This window comes from Melitaea cinxia, chromosome 14, assembly GCF_905220565.1.
Source record: "Melitaea cinxia chromosome 14, ilMelCinx1.1, whole genome shotgun sequence".
Lineage (NCBI taxonomy): Eukaryota > Metazoa > Arthropoda > Insecta > Lepidoptera > Nymphalidae > Melitaea > Melitaea cinxia.
The window spans coordinates 8,814,068-8,833,207 of NC_059407.1; the positions used below are offsets into that span (position 1 = coordinate 8,814,068).

General features: G+C 32.3%; 3 protein-coding genes across 3 annotated transcripts in view; all 3 read right to left on the reverse strand.

The window, feature by feature from the left end:
- The window catches only part of LOC123659723 (BAI1-associated protein 3), a 99,831-nt gene extending 92,013 nt beyond the window's left edge, over positions 1-7,818 (reverse strand). Inside the window, exon 1 of the mRNA XM_045594904.1 lies at positions 7,665-7,818. Coding sequence (XP_045450860.1) covers positions 7,665-7,818 — 154 coding nt within the window. The remainder of the gene's footprint in view (positions 1-7,664) is intronic.
- Positions 1,440-2,149, reverse strand: LOC123659725 (pupal cuticle protein G1A-like). Its single transcript, XM_045594907.1, has one exon. It carries the CDS (start codon positions 2,115-2,117, stop codon positions 1,683-1,685), a length of 435 nt encoding a protein of 144 aa, XP_045450863.1. The 5' UTR covers positions 2,118-2,149; the 3' UTR covers positions 1,440-1,682.
- LOC123659724 (cuticle protein LPCP-23-like) lies at positions 6,553-7,319 on the reverse strand. The gene has a single exon (XM_045594906.1). The coding sequence runs from the start codon at positions 7,288-7,290 to the stop codon at positions 6,691-6,693; it is 600 nt and encodes a 199-aa protein (XP_045450862.1). The 5' UTR covers positions 7,291-7,319; the 3' UTR covers positions 6,553-6,690.
- Positions 7,819-19,140: the final 11,322 nt, after the last annotated feature.

A 19,140-nucleotide genomic window follows, 5' to 3' on the forward strand; every position in this document is an offset into this window, starting at 1 on the left:
TTGCGTAAAACATCTTAATAGTAATGCATATCTTCATAACCACGCGGGCAATAGTTAGTATATTATAAAACAAAGTCCCCAAAAGTGTATGTGATCGATTCCCTCAAAATCTACTTAGCGGATTTTCGTGGCCTCATTAGCAAGAGAAAGGTTTACGGAACGGCTAAGCCGATTTTGATGAGAGTTTCACTGGAAGTTTGCCGGGAAAACTTTTTGACACACTAATTTCAACGCGGGCGAAGCCGCGGGCACAGCTAGTATAAGTATATAAGCATTTTGATCTGTGTTATTCAGATTTTTGAGTAGAAACTGATGCTATGAAAAATTACTTCGCATTTTTACAGAAAACAATTAAAAACAAAAAAATTTTCTTTCCTGTTTAGGAACATTGCATAAAAAGCTAATGATCCATCCAAGGCCACGTTGAAGGATAATAGATACTTATTTAATTTATGACGTTTAAAAATTGCTTTTGTAGCCTACTTGAGTAAAGTGATTTTTGAAATTGATTTTACTGCCACGCGTTATTTTATAAACCTTTTTTTTTTCATTATATTAAATTAGACATTTTGTTACTTAATATAACTTAATATGTTTTTAAAATAAATGCATACTATGAAAATAGGATTTGTAAAGCAAAATGCCGTGAATATTAGACTTATTGGTGACTCAGCGGTTCTTTAGAACTCAGGAACTGCTCGCCAAATTTTAAACTATCCCATGTTGTGAAATGTGTTTTGAACTAGTGACAGTATTCATCTAATATATAAAATTCTCGTGTCGCGGTGTTTGTAGTTAAACCCCTCCGAAATGGCTTGACCGATTCTCATGAAATTTTGCATGCATATCGGGTAGGTCTGAGAATCGAACAACATCTATTTTTCAGCCCCCTAGATGTTAAGGGTAGTCCACCCCTAAATTTTTTTTAATTTTTCGTTAAATTATTTATTTTTAATATTATTATAATTTGGAGTTGAAAAATACATACAACCCTAAATTTTTACCCTTCTACCACTAATCCCTATTTTTAAATTGCGGTAAGCGGTAAGACAACGTTTGCCGAGTCAGCTAGTTATAATATAAAGCAATAAAATAATTATCTACTACTTTTATAATTTTCTAACATATTGGAACTAAAAAAAATATCTGTAGGTAACTTTTACATATAATATAATCTCCATAAAAAAGTAAGAATATGTAAAAAAATGACAAGTTACAAGTAAACAAAAGTAATTCATTATTTTATTATACTTAATTATAATTATTTTTTAAAACTATTATTGTAAACAAAAAATACTAGTTTTAATAATACTTTTATATTTTGGTCAAAATGAGTAATGTATTTCACCTGTACGTATGAGTAATATATTTTATATGAACTTTGTATAGTATAGGTTCGAAGATGATAACGTGTTTATGAGTAATAAAATCAAGTAATCGTTTTGTACGTATTTTATTCAAACATCCTGTAACATTTATCCGGTAATGAATTTAAGATTCAATTCATATCAGTCACAACAAAATCATTTTATATGAGTTTAAATTAAAACTGTCTATGCACAGTATACACAGAGATAAGTAGCCTGTTGTTGTTAAGATCTTGTCAGTTGCAAAAATACCAGAAGAAGATATCACAGGAGTCTAGAACTGGCTTAAGTCGATGCAGTAGTAGTCGGAGTTGCTCACTTCTTGATTAGATAAGCAGCGGAAGAGTAAATAGGGTTTCCGTAGGCAAAAGGAGCGGCTGCGTAGGAAGCCGCTAGAGGAGCTCCTGCAGCGTAAGTAGAAAGGAAAGGAGCAGCTGCAGTGTATGTAGCGGCCAGAGGAGCAGACGCGTATGCAGCGGGGGTGACGTATGCAGAGGGCGCGATGTAGCTGCTCACGGCCAGAGGTGCCGACCGTTTCTTGATGAGATGAGAGTAGCCCAAAGATGAAGAATAATATGATGGTGATGAAATGTAGGGCGACGAGTAGACCAGCTTATTAGGATAGCCTGTTACAAATGTCGTCGCTGGTGCCAATACATTGGATGAATATGTAAATGGCGTAATAATATCGGGCGTGGCCGTAGCCGTAGCCGCAGCGACGAAGGCGCACAATACTACAAACTTGAACATTTTGATCTGTGTTATTCGGATGCTCAGTAAGAACTGATGATTGAACAATTTATGTGTCGTATTTATAGTAAAGAATTGAAAACAATACTTTTTTTTAGAAACAAAGAACGGTATAGAAAGTCTTTTTGACTGCATATGTATGTAGCTGATATTTAATCATCGCAAGGTTATCTTAGTGCCGAACAACTTTATTACAACCTTTTACTATGAAACCCATTTCAATAACTAATATCAAAGTACTTATGATATTGAAACAATTATTGTTGTCTCTATTGAATCTATGCTCAGTTGAAAATATATTTAGAATAAATTAGTAATAGTCGACTTTGACGCAAGTTATTAATTTTTAAATTATAATAAATGTTATAATAAAACTATTATAACAAAAGTTATATAAAATAGATGAAAATCAAATTGGCCATGATTGAAGTTCAAAGTATAATCTAATTCAAGATATTTTTTATTAATGAATATAACAACATTTACAAAATTTCCTTACGAAATGATAAATCTAAAAAAATGCGCAAAATACGCAACAATTATTATTTAAACTTCTCACGTTTCGACAAATATCAAAACAGGAAACGTCTATCGGGTGGTAACTCCCCGGGTGGTAACCTACTACATCATCATCATCATCATTTCAGCCTATTGCAGTCCAAGACTCCAATAGGATACTGAAACTAGTACGCAGAGTCCTACGCTGCTCTAATTTGAGAGATTTTATGTGAAGTAATAATATTTTTAAATAATAAATTGTTTTTCAAATTCTTTACTTTATAAGGTAATTATAATTTCAAAAGTATCGCTATACATACATATTATATCCTATATCTATACAGATAGATACCATTTAGTAGTACTGAGGTTTAAAATATCGGTTTTTTTTTTTCGGGACGCAAAAATAATAATATGAAACTAATAAACTAGGAACTAAAGAATGTCAAAGTACTTTAAGGTACTAAATACATGTCTTTAATAACTTTTTTAAAAGGTTTAAAATTTTGCGTCTTTCTCGAACAACAAAGCAAGATTTAAGGAAAATACACTTTAAAGGTAAAATTATTTTGAATTAAAGGTTGAGGAAGGAAGTGAAAGTGAATGAAAGAATCTTTAAATTAATCTGTCTTTAACCTGTAGAAGATCTTGAATTGCTCTTTGAGATAGAAAGATGTAATAAAGAAAATATTAAAAGTAGAGATAAGGTAAAATGTAGGAATAACAAGTTATTAAAATTTCTTTGAAACTTTAAAATATGCCCAGAACAAAGAGAAAGGATTGATTTTCAAAGGTCACTGTCAAAGAGGTATATGTCAGGCAATGGGATGTTACAGGTTCAATCGTGAAGTAAAAATAGAGACTGCTTACATAGTTTGCTTACATAGTCGACGACGCGTTGGCTGTTGCGCTGGCAGTTGCGGGTTCGATCCCCGCTCACGACAGACATTTGCATTGGCCATATAGATGTTTGTCAAGGTCTGGGAGCTTCTGCTTGTGTATTGCGTGTGTTTCCAGACCGACACAGGAGAAAATCCTACTTGGCGCCGTTGAGTGTGAAACGTTTATTTATTTATTTATAGTTTGAGTAGGAAAGAAGAAATAGGCTATTATTAATTTGAATACTGAGTAAAATAAATTATAATTATTTTCTTGCCTCATTAACTGCGTGCTCAAAATGTCTAACAAATAACAGCGACAAGCAGAAGTTTTAAATTAATAACGAAATAAACTTTTGACTACCTATTAAATATATCCAAATATAAATATGTATAACACAACAGAGATAGCTATTCAATCAATTATCTGTCAAATTAATTGAATTATTAATACAGTTATATATATACCGACCAAAATTGATAGCTTAAAAATTGGATGAAGCTGCAATTTTATTAAGCAAATTAAAATTTATTTTAGTATTAATTAAGAAGGTAAGGAGTGTTGGTTAAGAGGATGATTATTTTTTATTTTATTTGAATTAAGATCAGCACGTACTTTCCTTACTTAAAATTACGAAATTAATTAATTACGATATTCTTCTGTTTGTTTATTTACAAGGTGTCGTTGTTTTGGGTACAACGTGTGTTAAAGCAATGATATGAACGGGTACCTAATTGCTTGTGACTTTTTTTTCTAAAATCATGCATGACAACAGATCGATAGTCCAATGGTAGCCAAGAAAGCAACGTATTTCAGCAATTTCTATGTGTCAATTTTTTTTTTATATTCCGGAAATTCTAGATTTTTTCTCTACGTTATTCAACACAGGAAAATAAAATCAAGACGCTTATTCAGTCGGGCTATTTTATGCTGTGTACTACTTGAGTAAAGTGTTTACTAAGGTATTAGAAGTAAGTTTACATGCACCGTAGAGGTTGCATATCTTACTGCCTTTATGTCACAAAAGTTGTACCGTTACACAGCGAATCAACAAACATAAAACTGTTCATTCGTATTGAACGAACAAATACGACGCCTCTTTGTGCTCAACATTGTTACCATAATAAAAAAAGATAGCAAAAACAGTTCTGAGCCATCAACTTTTATTTAAAACAAAATTACTGAAATAGAAAAAATGGTTGAGCCCTCGTCCCTTTACGGTGCAAATACTGGATTTTCATATTTATTTTGTTTTTAATTTTGTTTTTTAATTATTTACTTAAGTAAAATTTCATTGAAAATAAATGAAAATACTAACTTCTTCCTTTCCTTTTATCGTTAGCAATATCACTAACATTAAAGATTAATTATTCGTAAAACGCTTAGACGTATTTAGTGATATGCACATAAGTATTTGCTTTGGGCCAAACTAGTTAATTATTTATTTAACAAAAAAATGTTATCCGATTTTACAAACTCGTTCACGAACTACCACGTAACCAATTCAAGTATTAAAATATATTCTATCCTTTTACTGCTTTATCGCGTGTTGTTTCGTCCCGATTCACCTTCTTCACTCAAGAAACGCTTTGAGTTTCTTTGCGACACCCATGATCGTTCCCTACGACCTGACACCAATTTAATCCTTAATACTCATACTACTTCCTATTACTCTAATCCTTCTCTGTTAAAGCTGTCCAACATTGGAATTCTCTCCCTCTTCCTATTAGACAAGCTCGATCTCTCTATTCCTTCAAAAAATACCTGAAACTACACTATTTGTCACTAAACACGTCATAAATCGTAATAATATATCGTCTTTGTATGATATAATATATATTTATTATGTATTTTTTTTTAATGTAATAATAATAATGTTTTATTAATTATTTTATATTAAAAAATATTATACATATTTACAATTCACAACTTAAGAACTAAATATTTACAGATAGTTTTGGTATAAATCATGTCCGCGTGGAATTGTGCCAAGAATGCTGGCAGCATTTCCCCGTTGAATCGCTATGCCGATTCTCTGGGCAAAAAATGCACCAGCCCTCTTGTCACCAGTGGAGGCAATAAGGCGAGGTGTTATCTCATTTAAAAAATTTTTAGCACTGCTACTTCAAGATCCAAGTGTTTCGACTGCAAACGGCTCAAAGATGTAATTTGGAATTAGTGACGAATATTTGTGCCATTTAGTCGTTTCAGCTATTTCCGCTGCGGCTCCTTTTAAGGCTGTTTCCCTGACATGAGACGGAGCAAGTGTGTCAACGCAGGTTGCGTCCCACAAAAGCGCCCGTCCCCTTTCCCAGGGAACCAACGTCAATCCATCAGGTCTCTTGCTTTGATTTTTTTTTTGATTTGTATTTTATATATGTAGCTATTATGTATGTTTATTATTATATATTATCTATTTGTACTTTATTCAAATATTCGAATTCGCACACCGATTATTTGTTTACTTCCTAACTGCAGTTTCTATTTCGTGTCCTATACCCAAAGGTTGTCTGGAAGAGATCGCTCTTTCAGCGATAAGACCGCCTTTGTACATCTCTCATTTTATTTATTTTTTGTTGTTTCTTGTAATGGTGTACAATAAAGAGTATTATTATTATATTATTATCTAGCTGTGCCCGCGACTTCGTCCGCGTGGTTTTTAACAAAAAAGTTTTCGTTCAGTTCGCAGTGTTATAAAATAAATAAATTTCTAAAATATAACTATATGTAGTAGTAGTGTGTAGCCTAAGTTACTCTTTACTACATCAGCTATCTGCTAGTGAAAGTCCCGTCAAAATTGGTCCAGCCGTTTGAGAGATTAACCGGAACAAACAGATAGACAAAAATTGTAAAAAATGTTGTTTTGGTATATGTACCGTGTAAACATACATCCATATGCATTTAGTAAAAAGCGGTTATCTTAATATTACAAACAGACACTCCAATTTTATTTATTTGTATAGATGTTTACATACTATATCTAATAAGACTGTTTGCTGTCAAAATAATATTAATATAAACTATACAGGGATTAAAGAAAATGAAATAAAGAGTATCATTTTTGTTATTGTTTGTTTTATTTGTTGCATATTGTCACAGTATTACAAACAAGCTAGTTTTCATGTTCATAATATCTTCAAGGTATACTACATTTTAAATCAGGAAAGCCGTATACCTTGCCAAGATGTGAAGTCGCTCATTTCTTAATATATTGTGCATTGTAGAAGTATGGGCTGGAGGAAATCACAGGACTCGACACATAGGAAGCAGGCGCTACGTAGGTCGATGGGTAGAAAGATGCTGCGGCGGCATAAGGACTCACGTATGAAGAAGGCACGATCAAAGGAGCTGATCTCTTCTTAATAAAGTGCGCTGCGGTAGAGTAAATAGGCTGTGTCGTAAGGGGAGCAGCAGCAGTATATGTAGCCGCTAGAGGAGCACCTGCAGCATAGGTAGCGAATTGAGCAGCTGCGTTGTATGTAGTGGCCAGAGGAGCAGACGCGTATACACTGGGGGCGACGAATGAAGAGGGCGTAACGTATGCAGAGGGCGCGATGTAGCTGCTTACAGCCAGAGGTGCAGACCGTTTCTTGATGAGATGAGAGTAGCTCAAAGGTGCAGAGTAAGCCAAAGGTGCCGATGAAATGTAGGGCGATGAATAAACTACACTCCTAGGGTAGCTTGACAGCACTGTAGATGGCGCTAGTATATTAGAAGAATATGGGAACGGCGCAATAAAACCAGGCTCGGCCGCAGCCACAGCGAGGAAAGCACACAGAACTGCTAACTTAAACATTTTGATTCTTGTTAGGCTGATGAGAAACAACTGATGACAAACTGAAGAAAATCTGATATTTATAGGGAACGGCAAATACTTCTTAATGTTGAAAAACCGGTGTTGGAAAGTAACTGATATTTGAGCCCACAAGACCAAGGGCAAGTTCGAAGCCTATTTTTTTCTTCTTACAAACAACATTTGCTTATAAATAGTCACAAGTTGTGAGTACATTTCATAAATGCTATTTATATACTTAATTATATATACATACAATTTATTTGTTTAATTTTAGTACATAATTATCTTTCTAACATTATCATAAAATTATTTTTTTAAAGAGAAAATTGTTTCTAAAAATTTTGGTTGAGATTAAAAATTATTGATTAGATTACCTCGCATTGTTGCCGTTGAGTGTGGTTGTTGTTGTTGGGACTCCTCGGCAGAGCGGTGTCGGGAGGGGGGCGCTCGTCGAGGAGACAAGGCGAGCCCAGCAACACTGTCTGCCATCCCGGCCACATATTGCCCCAGTGAAGTTAAAAAACTCATCTTTGTATTATTTGAATACTATATGCATTTGTTTTCAATCTAATTTGAGCACTTGCAGTGTTACATTACACACACTTTAATTAAATTACAAATTGGTTATATTATTTCAACTAGAACATTAATTTACGTTGCCTATTTTTCACTGTCCTCAACCACCTTTGGATCTGAAATAGAAAAAAAAAACTATAATAGCGAAACAAAATAAAGAAAATATATAAATGTAAACAACAATTTCATTATTAGCGTTTAATTTTTATTTTTATTTATCGTAAAGATCGCGTGTTTTTTTTTTTGTCCTGTGTTGTGTTAGAATTTGAATATTTGTGCATTTCATTAATACAAAAATGAAATGCAGTGATTACTTCAGCCAATTAAAATGAATGAATAATATAAAGGACCCCGCACAATTTGTATGGAAAATGGCTCTCGGCTAAATTGGCTGAAGTTTTGCATAGGGGTAGTTTTCAATATGCTGATCAAAAGTCTCAAGGGGCAGAAACCCCCAAGTTCAACCCACGACCCTCTACAACTCCCTAAACCCCCAAAATTCACTTTGCAATAATCGAATTCTCGTCTTCTAATTGAATTCTCCATTACAAACGTAACACCGTATTTTTGTAAAAAAAGTTCGTTTAAGACTGGAAAGGACTGCTTCGTGAACACGAACTAAAGTTCGCAAAAGTGATGAAGATCGGGTCTACTATCCTGAAAAGGACTGCTGAATCACCGTATTCTGCGGATCCTAAGAAAATTATTTTTAGAATAGCAGTATTCTCCGTGAATAGCTTTACAGTTGGTACATTCACGAGTCTTTACTCAATTTTAGGGTCGTTGGGGGCTTAAGTGGGGTTCGTGGCCAGGGTTGATTTTAGGGAGGGGGGGGTGACGATTGAGAATTTCGACCAGCATGTTGATATCCATCTCTTTTAAAAACTTAAGCTAATTCTTGCAAAGTGAATTAAGGGAGGGTGTGTGGGGGTTGGTGGAGTGGGGGGTCGAGCTGTAGGTAGTCGGGGGTCTATTTTGAGGGGGTATAGTTTAGAATTATGTTAAGCATGTTGGTGCCTATCTCTTCGCAAAACTGCAGTCGATTATTGCAAAGTGCATTTTGGGTGGTTTGAGGGGTTGTAGAGGGTCGTGGGTTGAACTTGGGGGTTTGTGCCCCTTGAGACTTTTGATCAGCATATTGAAAACTACCCCTATGCAAAATTTCAGCCAATTTAGCCGAGAGCCATTTCCCATACCAATTGTGCGGGGTCCTTTAACTAATCAAAGTATGCTACAACTAGTCCGTTTGTATTCGTTTCAACCTATTTGTATCCGCCAAATCTGGTCCCCGATTACTATTATTAGTAATTGACTGATACTATATATATTAAGTCTATTCAACATGGAAAAATCGTTAGATACCCTGCCTCTTTACTCCTAAGTCGACCTACGTTGCTCTATCTATGGATACATATCCCCGAGCGAAAACAAATCTATACCGTAAGTCGTTAAATGTAACATTTTATACTGTACAAGATCATAATCGTGTATTCTTAACAAGGAAATCTACTTTAAGAAAAAAGCGTCCTTTAGAACCAGAGGCTTTTTATTTCATACGTTTGAAAAGGGTTCGTAGTAAAACGAAAAGGTGTATATTTTTTTTACATAATTATAAGTAATGTATAGACCGTAGAACCTAATAATAATAATAATAATTTTTATATTTTTAAATATGTTTATTTGTCTTTTTTATAAATATATTTAGAAGTGTAATCATAAGAAAATATATTGAATAAAATAACTAATAATAATAATAATAATAATATATTCTTTATTCTTTATTTTATACCAAAATATAAACAAACAGTAGTAACTAAAGAAAAAATATGTACAAAGGCGATCTTATCGCTGAAGGATAGGAAGTCTTAAGGGTGAATAATAATAGTGTTTGATAGATTCAATAATACATACGCATACACATATACAAATACCCATACATAAATAAATCAAGATAATATAATACACGTATATAAATGTAAAATATATATTGATATAAAATATGTATGTTTAAATTTCCTGTATGTTTCCATATGTATGTTTTTTCCTGAAAATGATTATATGTTAAGCGACATATAATATTTCTTTAGACGTTGCTTAAAACAGGCTGGAGTAGAAGCACGTCTTATTGGAAGCGGAAGAGAATTCCAAAGGCGGACAGCTTTAGCAGTGAAGGAATTAGAAGAATAGAAGGAGGATGTATGTGAAGGAATTTTTAGAAGTAAATTGGAGTTAGATCTAAAGGAACGTTTATAGGAACTGCAAAGATACGTGAACCGTTATTTAAGGTATTATTCTTATTATGGTTTATAACAGTTTCAAAGTTAAATAAATTAACACCCTTTATCTAGTTCGTTCGCCATACTTTTTCAACTGCAATGCATAGAACAGTAATGTTTCTTTATTTTACTGTGCTTTTAAACATAGATACTTATACCTACTTCCGTCAAGTAAGTTTAACACGTTGTTAAAAAAATAATAATATTAGTTCCTAAACCCAACATAACATTTCATTTTTATTAATTTACTATGTAATATATATAAAATAATAATAATCCAACTAAGACCTATAAGAATAGAGCATGTTATGGTATTCCAGTTAGTTTTGGTTTAAATGTTACCCAGAGTTTTTTTTTAATTATTTAATATTATCATCTACGGGCTCTACCTACTTCCGTCAAGTAAGTTTAACACGTTGTTAAAAAAAAATAATAGAAGTTCCTAAACCCAACATAACACTTCATTTTTATTAATTTACTATGTAATATATATAAAATAATAATAATCAAACTAAGACCTATAAGAATAGAGCATGTTATGGTATTCCAGTTAGTTTTGGTTTAAATGTTACCCAGAGTTTTTTTTAAATTATTTAATATTATCATCTACGGGCTCTACCTACTTCCGTCAAGTAAGTTTAACACGTTGTTAAAAAAAAATAATAGAAGTTCCTAAACCCAACATAACACTTCATTTTTATTAATTTACTATGTAATATATATAAAATAATAATAATCAAACTAAGACCTATAAGAATAGAGCATGTTATGGTATTCCAGTTAGTTTTGGTTTAAATGTTACCCAGAGTTTTTTTTAAATTATTTAATATTATCATCTACGGGCTCTACCTACTTCCGTCAAGTAAGTTTAACACGTTGTTAAAAAAAAATAATAGAAGTTCCTAAACCCAATATAACACTTCATTTTTATTAACTTACTATGTAATATATATAAAATAATAATAATCAAACTAAGACCTATAAGAATAGTGCATGTTATGGTATTCCAGTTAGTTTTGGTTTAAATGTTACCCAGAGTTTTTTTTTAATTATTTAATATTATCATCTACGGGCTCTACCTACTTCCGTCAAGTAAGTTTAACACGTTGTTAAAAAAAAAAAATAGAAGTTCCTAAACCCAACATAACACTTCATTTTTATTAACTTACTATGTAATATATATAAAATAATAATAATCAAACTAAGACCTATAAGAATAGTGCATGTTATGGTATTCCAGTTAGTTTTGGTTTAAATGTTACCCAGAGTTTTTTTTTTTTTTTTTTAATTATTTAATATTATCATCTACGGGCTCTAAAATACCCATGCCTTTTGTTATTTAGAGGTTACTGATATTGTACAAATAATCACACTGATTCATCAAGAAATCCAAAAACATATTTTAATGTCACAAGGAAGTGGGTTTTGCCAGAGTTTTTTTTACAAATAGAAGTCAGTCTGTATATTTACATACCGACAGAGACAGCACAATAAGCTTCTATTTTTAAACGGAACTGCTTTTTTATCTGTGAAGCTGTTATTGTTTATATTATTACTCACAAGTAGCTTTGCAGCTGATATTATTTATGTCTCCTATTGCGCACATACACACCTTATTATTATTGTTAATATTTTTTGTTGTTCGTACAGTAAACCAATACCAGTTTTTAAAAAAATCTACAGACAATAATTCATTAATAATATTAGTATTTTTTAAATATTTAATCATTATGTCATAAATATAATATTAAAATAATTCATTAATAATATTATTATTTTTTTAAATATTTAGTTTTATTATTTTTTTTAAATTTACATCAAAAATATCGCATTTATTTTTCGTTTAATTTATTTTGTCTTTATTTCTATGTGATCGATCGTGATCATGTTCTACCAAATGATTACATTACGTAATAGAAATAATCGATTTGATCGTATTTGTAATAATGTAGTCATCATCATCATCACTTCAGCCTAATGCAGTCCACTGCTGGACATAGGCCTCCACAAGTTCGCGCCAAAAATGGCGTGAACTTATGTGTTTTGCCCATAGTCACCACGCTGGGCAGGCGGGTTGGTGACCGCAGGGCTGGTATTGTCGCACCGAAAACGCTGCTGACCGTCTTCGGCCTGTGTACTTCAAAGCCAGTAGTTTGATGGTTATCCCGCCATCAGTCGGCTTTTTAAGTTCTAAGGTGTTAGTAGAGCTGTGTTATCCTTTAGTCGCCTCTTACGACACCCATGAGAAAGGAGGGGGTGACCATATTATTTACTGCCCTAGCCACACAGCAGGTAATGTAGTAAGCTTCATAAAATATAATAAAGAATAAAAGTCATAAATTTACTTGAAGAATAGAGATGTCCGAATAATTCTTCAAGAGTAAAATACTGATATTAATAAAATACTACAGAATTAATCCAATGTCATAAATTTAATTTTAACTGATCACATCATTACTACGTCATATCTCTGCCCTTATCCCACGTATGTAGGAACGTATAAAAAGTAATTTGACTCTGATAAAAATAATTAATTATTGTACAATATTAAAGACGTTAAATAAATAGAAATATTATATCTATCAAATAAGCATCTTTTTTAAGGCAAGTGATATTTAAAAAGATTTCCTCTCATGAAAGAATTTGTTTAATGATAGATGGGACAGGTAGTTTAACCATCGCTAGAGATAGAGCTTCAAAAGAAATTTCGAGGACGACGAACATCTTGATGGATTACTCCATAAGTTGACGACGTTAACTTATTAGATAAGTCGTTTTTCATGTACCTCTTTTTATAAATACACTCACCGTTCGCATTTTTTTCAATTTCAACAATTTTACTTTTTTATTTCCCCATTGAACCTTATAATTTTAACTTTCACAACTTTTAGGCCTATCTATTCGTACTTCTCAGATATATTTTTCTTATTGCGGTAGATAAGTTTTGTATAATTAACACGAAAAAAATAACTATTATATTTACGGTGACACATTTTAAATCGATTTTAGGTTTCCGTACCTTAAAAGGAAAAACGGAACTCTTACAGGATCACTTTGTTATCCGTCTGTTTATCAAGACCCTATTTCTCAGGAACGCATGAAGGTAACAAGCTGAAATTCAATTCATATTAAACACTTAGGTCTACAGTGCCTTGAAGCTGTGAAAAAATCAAACTTCTTAGCCAACACAATCAAAAGATACTGCCGACAGAGAGAGATACATCGCTGCAATGGAATCAAAACCTACAGGATACTTCCCGTGAACTCAGAATCTTGAAATTCGGTACGAAGTAACGTCTTATAGCACAGATAAAGAAAAATTGCGAAAAGCATACATTTTTAGTTACATAATATAGTAAATATATTTTTAATCATTTTGTTTATACCGAACCCTTGGTGCGCGAGATTGACTCGCACTTAGCTGGTATTTTATAACATAATATCTGTAAGTAAATATTAAAAAAATATATTTTAAAAACTTATATTATATTTTTAATCAAAATATATATAGTACGAAAAAAGCTATTATTATTTAAATATATACATTGATGTTAATTTTATGGGATGATGATACGATGCCAACAATATCATAGATCTAAAATGACCACGAGTGATATCGACACCACAATTAAATGAACAAATAATGGTTTCCAGTTTGCGACGGTAACTAGATGTGAATCAATTAAGTTCGGATCCTGTGCTCCCATTTAATCTTTGCTCTTCACTTTTACAATATCTGAAGAGATGCTCCGTCGGGCAACGTAGTTTCATCAACAAAGCTTTGTCTATTCATCTATACCCCGAACTATCTATCGACTCTCAACGCAATTTAATAAAGATCAGGTAACGGCCTTATATTTATATAATCTATACCAGTATTATAAAGAACATAATTAAAAGTAAAAAACTTAAAAAAACAAGTTTTTATTTTAAAGGCGCATAAAAGAAATACAATTTATATCTTTATAAAAAAACTTGTCGCGAGATTAAGCACTCGTAAAATAAGTAAGCGATTTAAGTACTCGTTTTTACTAAGTTTAAAATTTATATAAATTTAAGTCAATTCGATCAATTTATTTAATAAAAATGTTTATCTACATAGATAAATCTTACATTACGATTTTACTCAGCCATACAATTCACTACCTCTTTATGTAAAACATAAAATATTTTATATACTACAAATCAGTACAATTTTGTTAAACCTACGTAGGCGGAATTATATAATATCTAGTCTGAACGAGGTCTTGTTTAATTTTCTTCATCATCTCGTTTTTGTTATTCTGAATAATAATAACATTTCAAGTTCTACTATTTTTATTAAATATATATATTACGGTATTTTATAAATTTTAAAGTAGGTAATCATTCCAATAATAGTTTTTAAAATAATTCTAGTTACTCGCAAACGAAAAAAACCGACTTGAATTACATCGATCTAAAACAACGTAAGTAGACAAAAAAAAATTGTCAAGTAAATACGCTTTATTAGGAATAACCTCCTGCTTTTTTAAAGTGACTATTTATTCGTCTAGTTGTATCACTACTACAATACCCTTCTAATGTTATCGAACACAGTTACTCGGAATGGCCACAAACCGTAAGTACACAGTACGGTAATTCTAATTTCTTGCTTTGTGTAGTTGAATCATAACATCTATTATAATTTCAAACTTTATTCGCCATATTCGTGGAATTTACTCGTACTAGTTATATAACAAATACTGACTAATATTTCATCTACATGTGCATATCATTATATGATTAATTTTGTTATAGCCATGACGGGATGTTATGCGTTTCAGATATTGGCAGGTACGTATGAATAACTACGTAATTATTCAACTTTTAATATTGATTTTCAGAATATTTTTGGAAGAAATTTTAAAAACAAAACTTATGTTCTGATTCAGTATTGACGATAGAACCTTTTTTTTCATTTTTCTGTCTATTTCTTTGCGTATCTTGGTTTAACAGGACGCCGAAATGTATTTAAACTAGTCTGGGTACGGTTTGAGACACTACGAGCTAAGAAATCAGGTAATTTTATCCCGAAATTCAGCACCTCAATTCTTTAGGAAAGGGGATGAAAAGTGAAATGTTCTCAGTAATATTTCATTAACACTCAGACCGAATTATTTTACTCTTTTATCTGGTAGAAATAATGAGGCTTAACAGTTCAAAGTCACAGACATTATAACCAGATGACAATCAAAAATTATAAGAGCGATAGTCACTAAGTACTTGAAAATTTTTTAGACTGTGAAAGTTTGTGTGAAATGCCTACTATTTTTGAACGAAGTGTAATTTTTTGAAGTGATACTTTTTTTGGCGCGTTAGGGAAAAATGATGAGAATAAATTTTTACGATGCGCGCGCACACCTTCACAAAAAGCCGACACCCTAAAGTTAGCTAATCAACGAAAAAGAAGTTAGCAATGTGAAGTTAGCTAGCCAATGAAGCATATTGGTAGGTACTGACTAGAAATAAACATTGGTTCATAATCGAGTCTGAGTGTAATATATATATATATATATATATGTATATGTATACATTGATGTCCAGTCGGCTGTTACCTATAACACAAGTATTAAGTTGCTTACTTTGGGAATAGATGACCGTGGGTTTGTTGTAAATATTTATTTATTTATTTTATATTATTTAAGTAATAACAAAAACTCAAAGGAAGAGGCTGTGATTCGCAATCACAGCTTATACAATACCAATGTTATATTTGTTGTTGTTATATATAATAGTTTAAAACAATATATCATTATAAAGCTACAAAAGAAATGGTAACTTATATCCTACGTTTGTAGTGCATCGTTAAAAGTAATTGAAATGATACGTCTCAAGATGACATCAAATAAAGTGTTTAGTTTTGTGTAAAGGGTTGTTTTGATAAAATCGCACACAAAGGCAAAAGTAATGATTGTGTTTGCTGGCAAACGAAAAAAACCGACTTTAATTATATCGATAAGTAATACAACGTAGGTAGACGAAAAAATAGTTAAGTAAATACGCATAATCAAAGATTAATCCAAAAGTTGAAATTAGATCTCGATGGAATTTAAATGTGACCACAAGGTAAACGTCGGCTTTCGATTAAATAAAAATAATCAAAATCGGTACACCCAGTAAAAAGTTATGCGAATTTTTAAGGGTTTTCCTCGATTTCTCTGGGATCCCATCATCATATCCTAGTTTCCTTATCATGGTACCGCACCTGGGATATCTCCTTTCCAACAAACAAAGAATTATCAAAATCAGTTCATAAACGACGAAGTTATCCCCGAACATACATAAGAAAAAGTAATAAAATATATATACGGTCGAATTTAGTAACTTTCTCCGTTTTTGAAGTCGGTTAAAAATATGTTAATGAATGGTCGATTTCACTTTCCGTTCAATTAAAACTCTCCGCCCAATACTGGCTTATAAATATATTTTGGGCGCAAATAGGTTCGTTACCACCTTTCCCTATCTTCCACCAATTTCGCCTTTTTCAGTTTACAAAAGGGGATGACATAGTAACGCTTTTTATCCAGTACATTTTTTAAATATTCTCTCTGAAAATCAATACATTTTACCCATTTATGTGAACGTATCTTGTATAAATTATTCGTTAATTTAAATAATTGTAATGATCGATAAGAGAAGGGGAAACTAAGTTAAAAACGTATTTAATCCACTATTATTGGTACATAATAATTAATAACATTTTAATTTGCAATTGCACAATATTTTATTTATTTATTTTATAGGTACATCCACAGAATACATATAAAACATTATATATGAATAATTATTACATTATTATCTAATATGTATCCCATTACAGAGTACACAACATTCCACAATATATTAATGTCATGAAACAAGTATAATTAAGATTACATTACATAAAAAATTTAAAAGTAAAAATCCTACTTATTAACAATAAAATTCATTTAATAAGAATAAATTAATTAAATTTATATAAAAGAAGTCAAAGGAAGTCAAGAGAATATTAATAATCAAATATAACTAGAGTTCAATAATATTAAATTTAATAATAAATAGATAATAAAAATTTAAATAATTATATCAACATGCAAAAATACATTAATCAAATACAAAAATCAAAAGGAAATAAAATGCCATTGTAATATCATTGTCAAATTCATTATACACAAATTGTCTATCATGTCAAAAAAAAGAAAACAAATTGATTATTAAATGGGTTTATTAGGACAAAGAGGAAAAAAGAGGAAAAAATATATCTAATTACAGCCCGCTATTGATTTCAGTGTTTGATATCTATATTTACGCAAAGAATCGCTAAAAATGTCCACATCCGGCGCCCAGCTGCAAAGCTCGCCATATACTACGCAAATTCTGTTAACGAGGGAATGGCGTCCTAGATTGGTCCTATTACGAGAACATTCAAAAATGTGAGAGAGAGAGGCTTGTGAGGAATATTATAAGGGACACATAGATTCACCCGAGATAGAATACCAGCAGAGTCCGTGGATCCATTGATTACTTTATACAGGAACAGAAGGTCGAGCAGTTTGCGTCTGTCTCTTCACGTAATCAAGCCAAAGTGATCCAAGCGCTGATCACAGGAACTTCTAGGAGAAATTCCTGGAGACGTGAAAGCCAGGCCCCATCTAATAAAAGCTCTCTGGATACCCTCTAGCCTCTGCGAATGCACAATATACGACGGGCTCCACACAGTACTACCATACTCGAGGTGACTACGAACCAGGCAATTGAATAAAAGTATCTTTGTGGATGGGAGTCGAAAATCTCCAGCATTTCTCTTGACAAAACTCAACATCCTAGCAGCTTTACAAGTTACACTGTTCACATGTATATCAAATTTGAGCTTGCTATCAATGACGACGCCGAGATCTCGCACCTGTGACACCTCAAACAGTTAAACATGTTCAATATAATAAGTGCTAGCAATGGGGACTTTTTTAGTCAATTTAATATGAACGCATTTGTTTACATTTAGTACCATGTCATTAGCGTCACACCAGCGTTGAATGCCATTTAAATCACTCTGTAAAAGTGCCACATCATCAAAAGAACCCATAGTTTTATAGAGTTTTAGATCATCTGCATACAAGGAATAATTTGAATGCATAATTTCGTTTGCTATATGATTGACAAATATTGTAAAAAGAATGGGACCCAAAATTGAGCCTTGTGAGACCCCTGATCTTGCAGTGTAACATTTAGATGAGTGACCCTTAATATTAACTACTAGTGACCGATTAGCCAAATAAGAAGAAAACCAATGCAGAAGACATTCAGTTATACCAATGCGTTCCAGCTTAGTTAGCAGCAAGCTATGACTGACCCTATCAAAAGCACTACTGAAATCAGTATAAATGGCATCTATTTGGTGACCTTTGTCAACCCCGGTCATCACATCGGCAACAAACTCAACCAGATTAGTCATAATCGATCGACCCCGAATAAATCCATGCTGATACGTAGAAATATATGGACGTACAAAGCATGTGAAAACCGGACCTTAGGACCGGATATTAGTTGTTCAAAAAGTTTAGAAGATGGAAATAGGGCGATAGTTTTTCACGTCATGAATATCACCCTTTTTATGAACAGCGACTATTCTGGCCCTTTTCAACTCAAGGGAACCTCCCATCGCTAATAGAGCGATTGTAAATAAGTTGCAAAGGCAAAGCCAAAACCGAAGTACATCGACTCAGGAAAACTGGCGGAACTTTATCAGGATCCGGTTTCAGAGAACTAAGACCCTTCTCAACCTGTTCCACCGTAAAATGCAAGCTTGACATATTACCAAACAACAGATTATTATCAAAAATTGGCTGACAGCGGTAAAACAGACTGAGCATTCTTACAGGCTAAGGAAAAATAATCAGCAAATAACTGCGCTATAGATTGACCAGACCTCGCAAACCCACTACCAGAATACATCACAAAAGGAACAGAGTTATCGCCATTATGTTTTTCATTTATATAA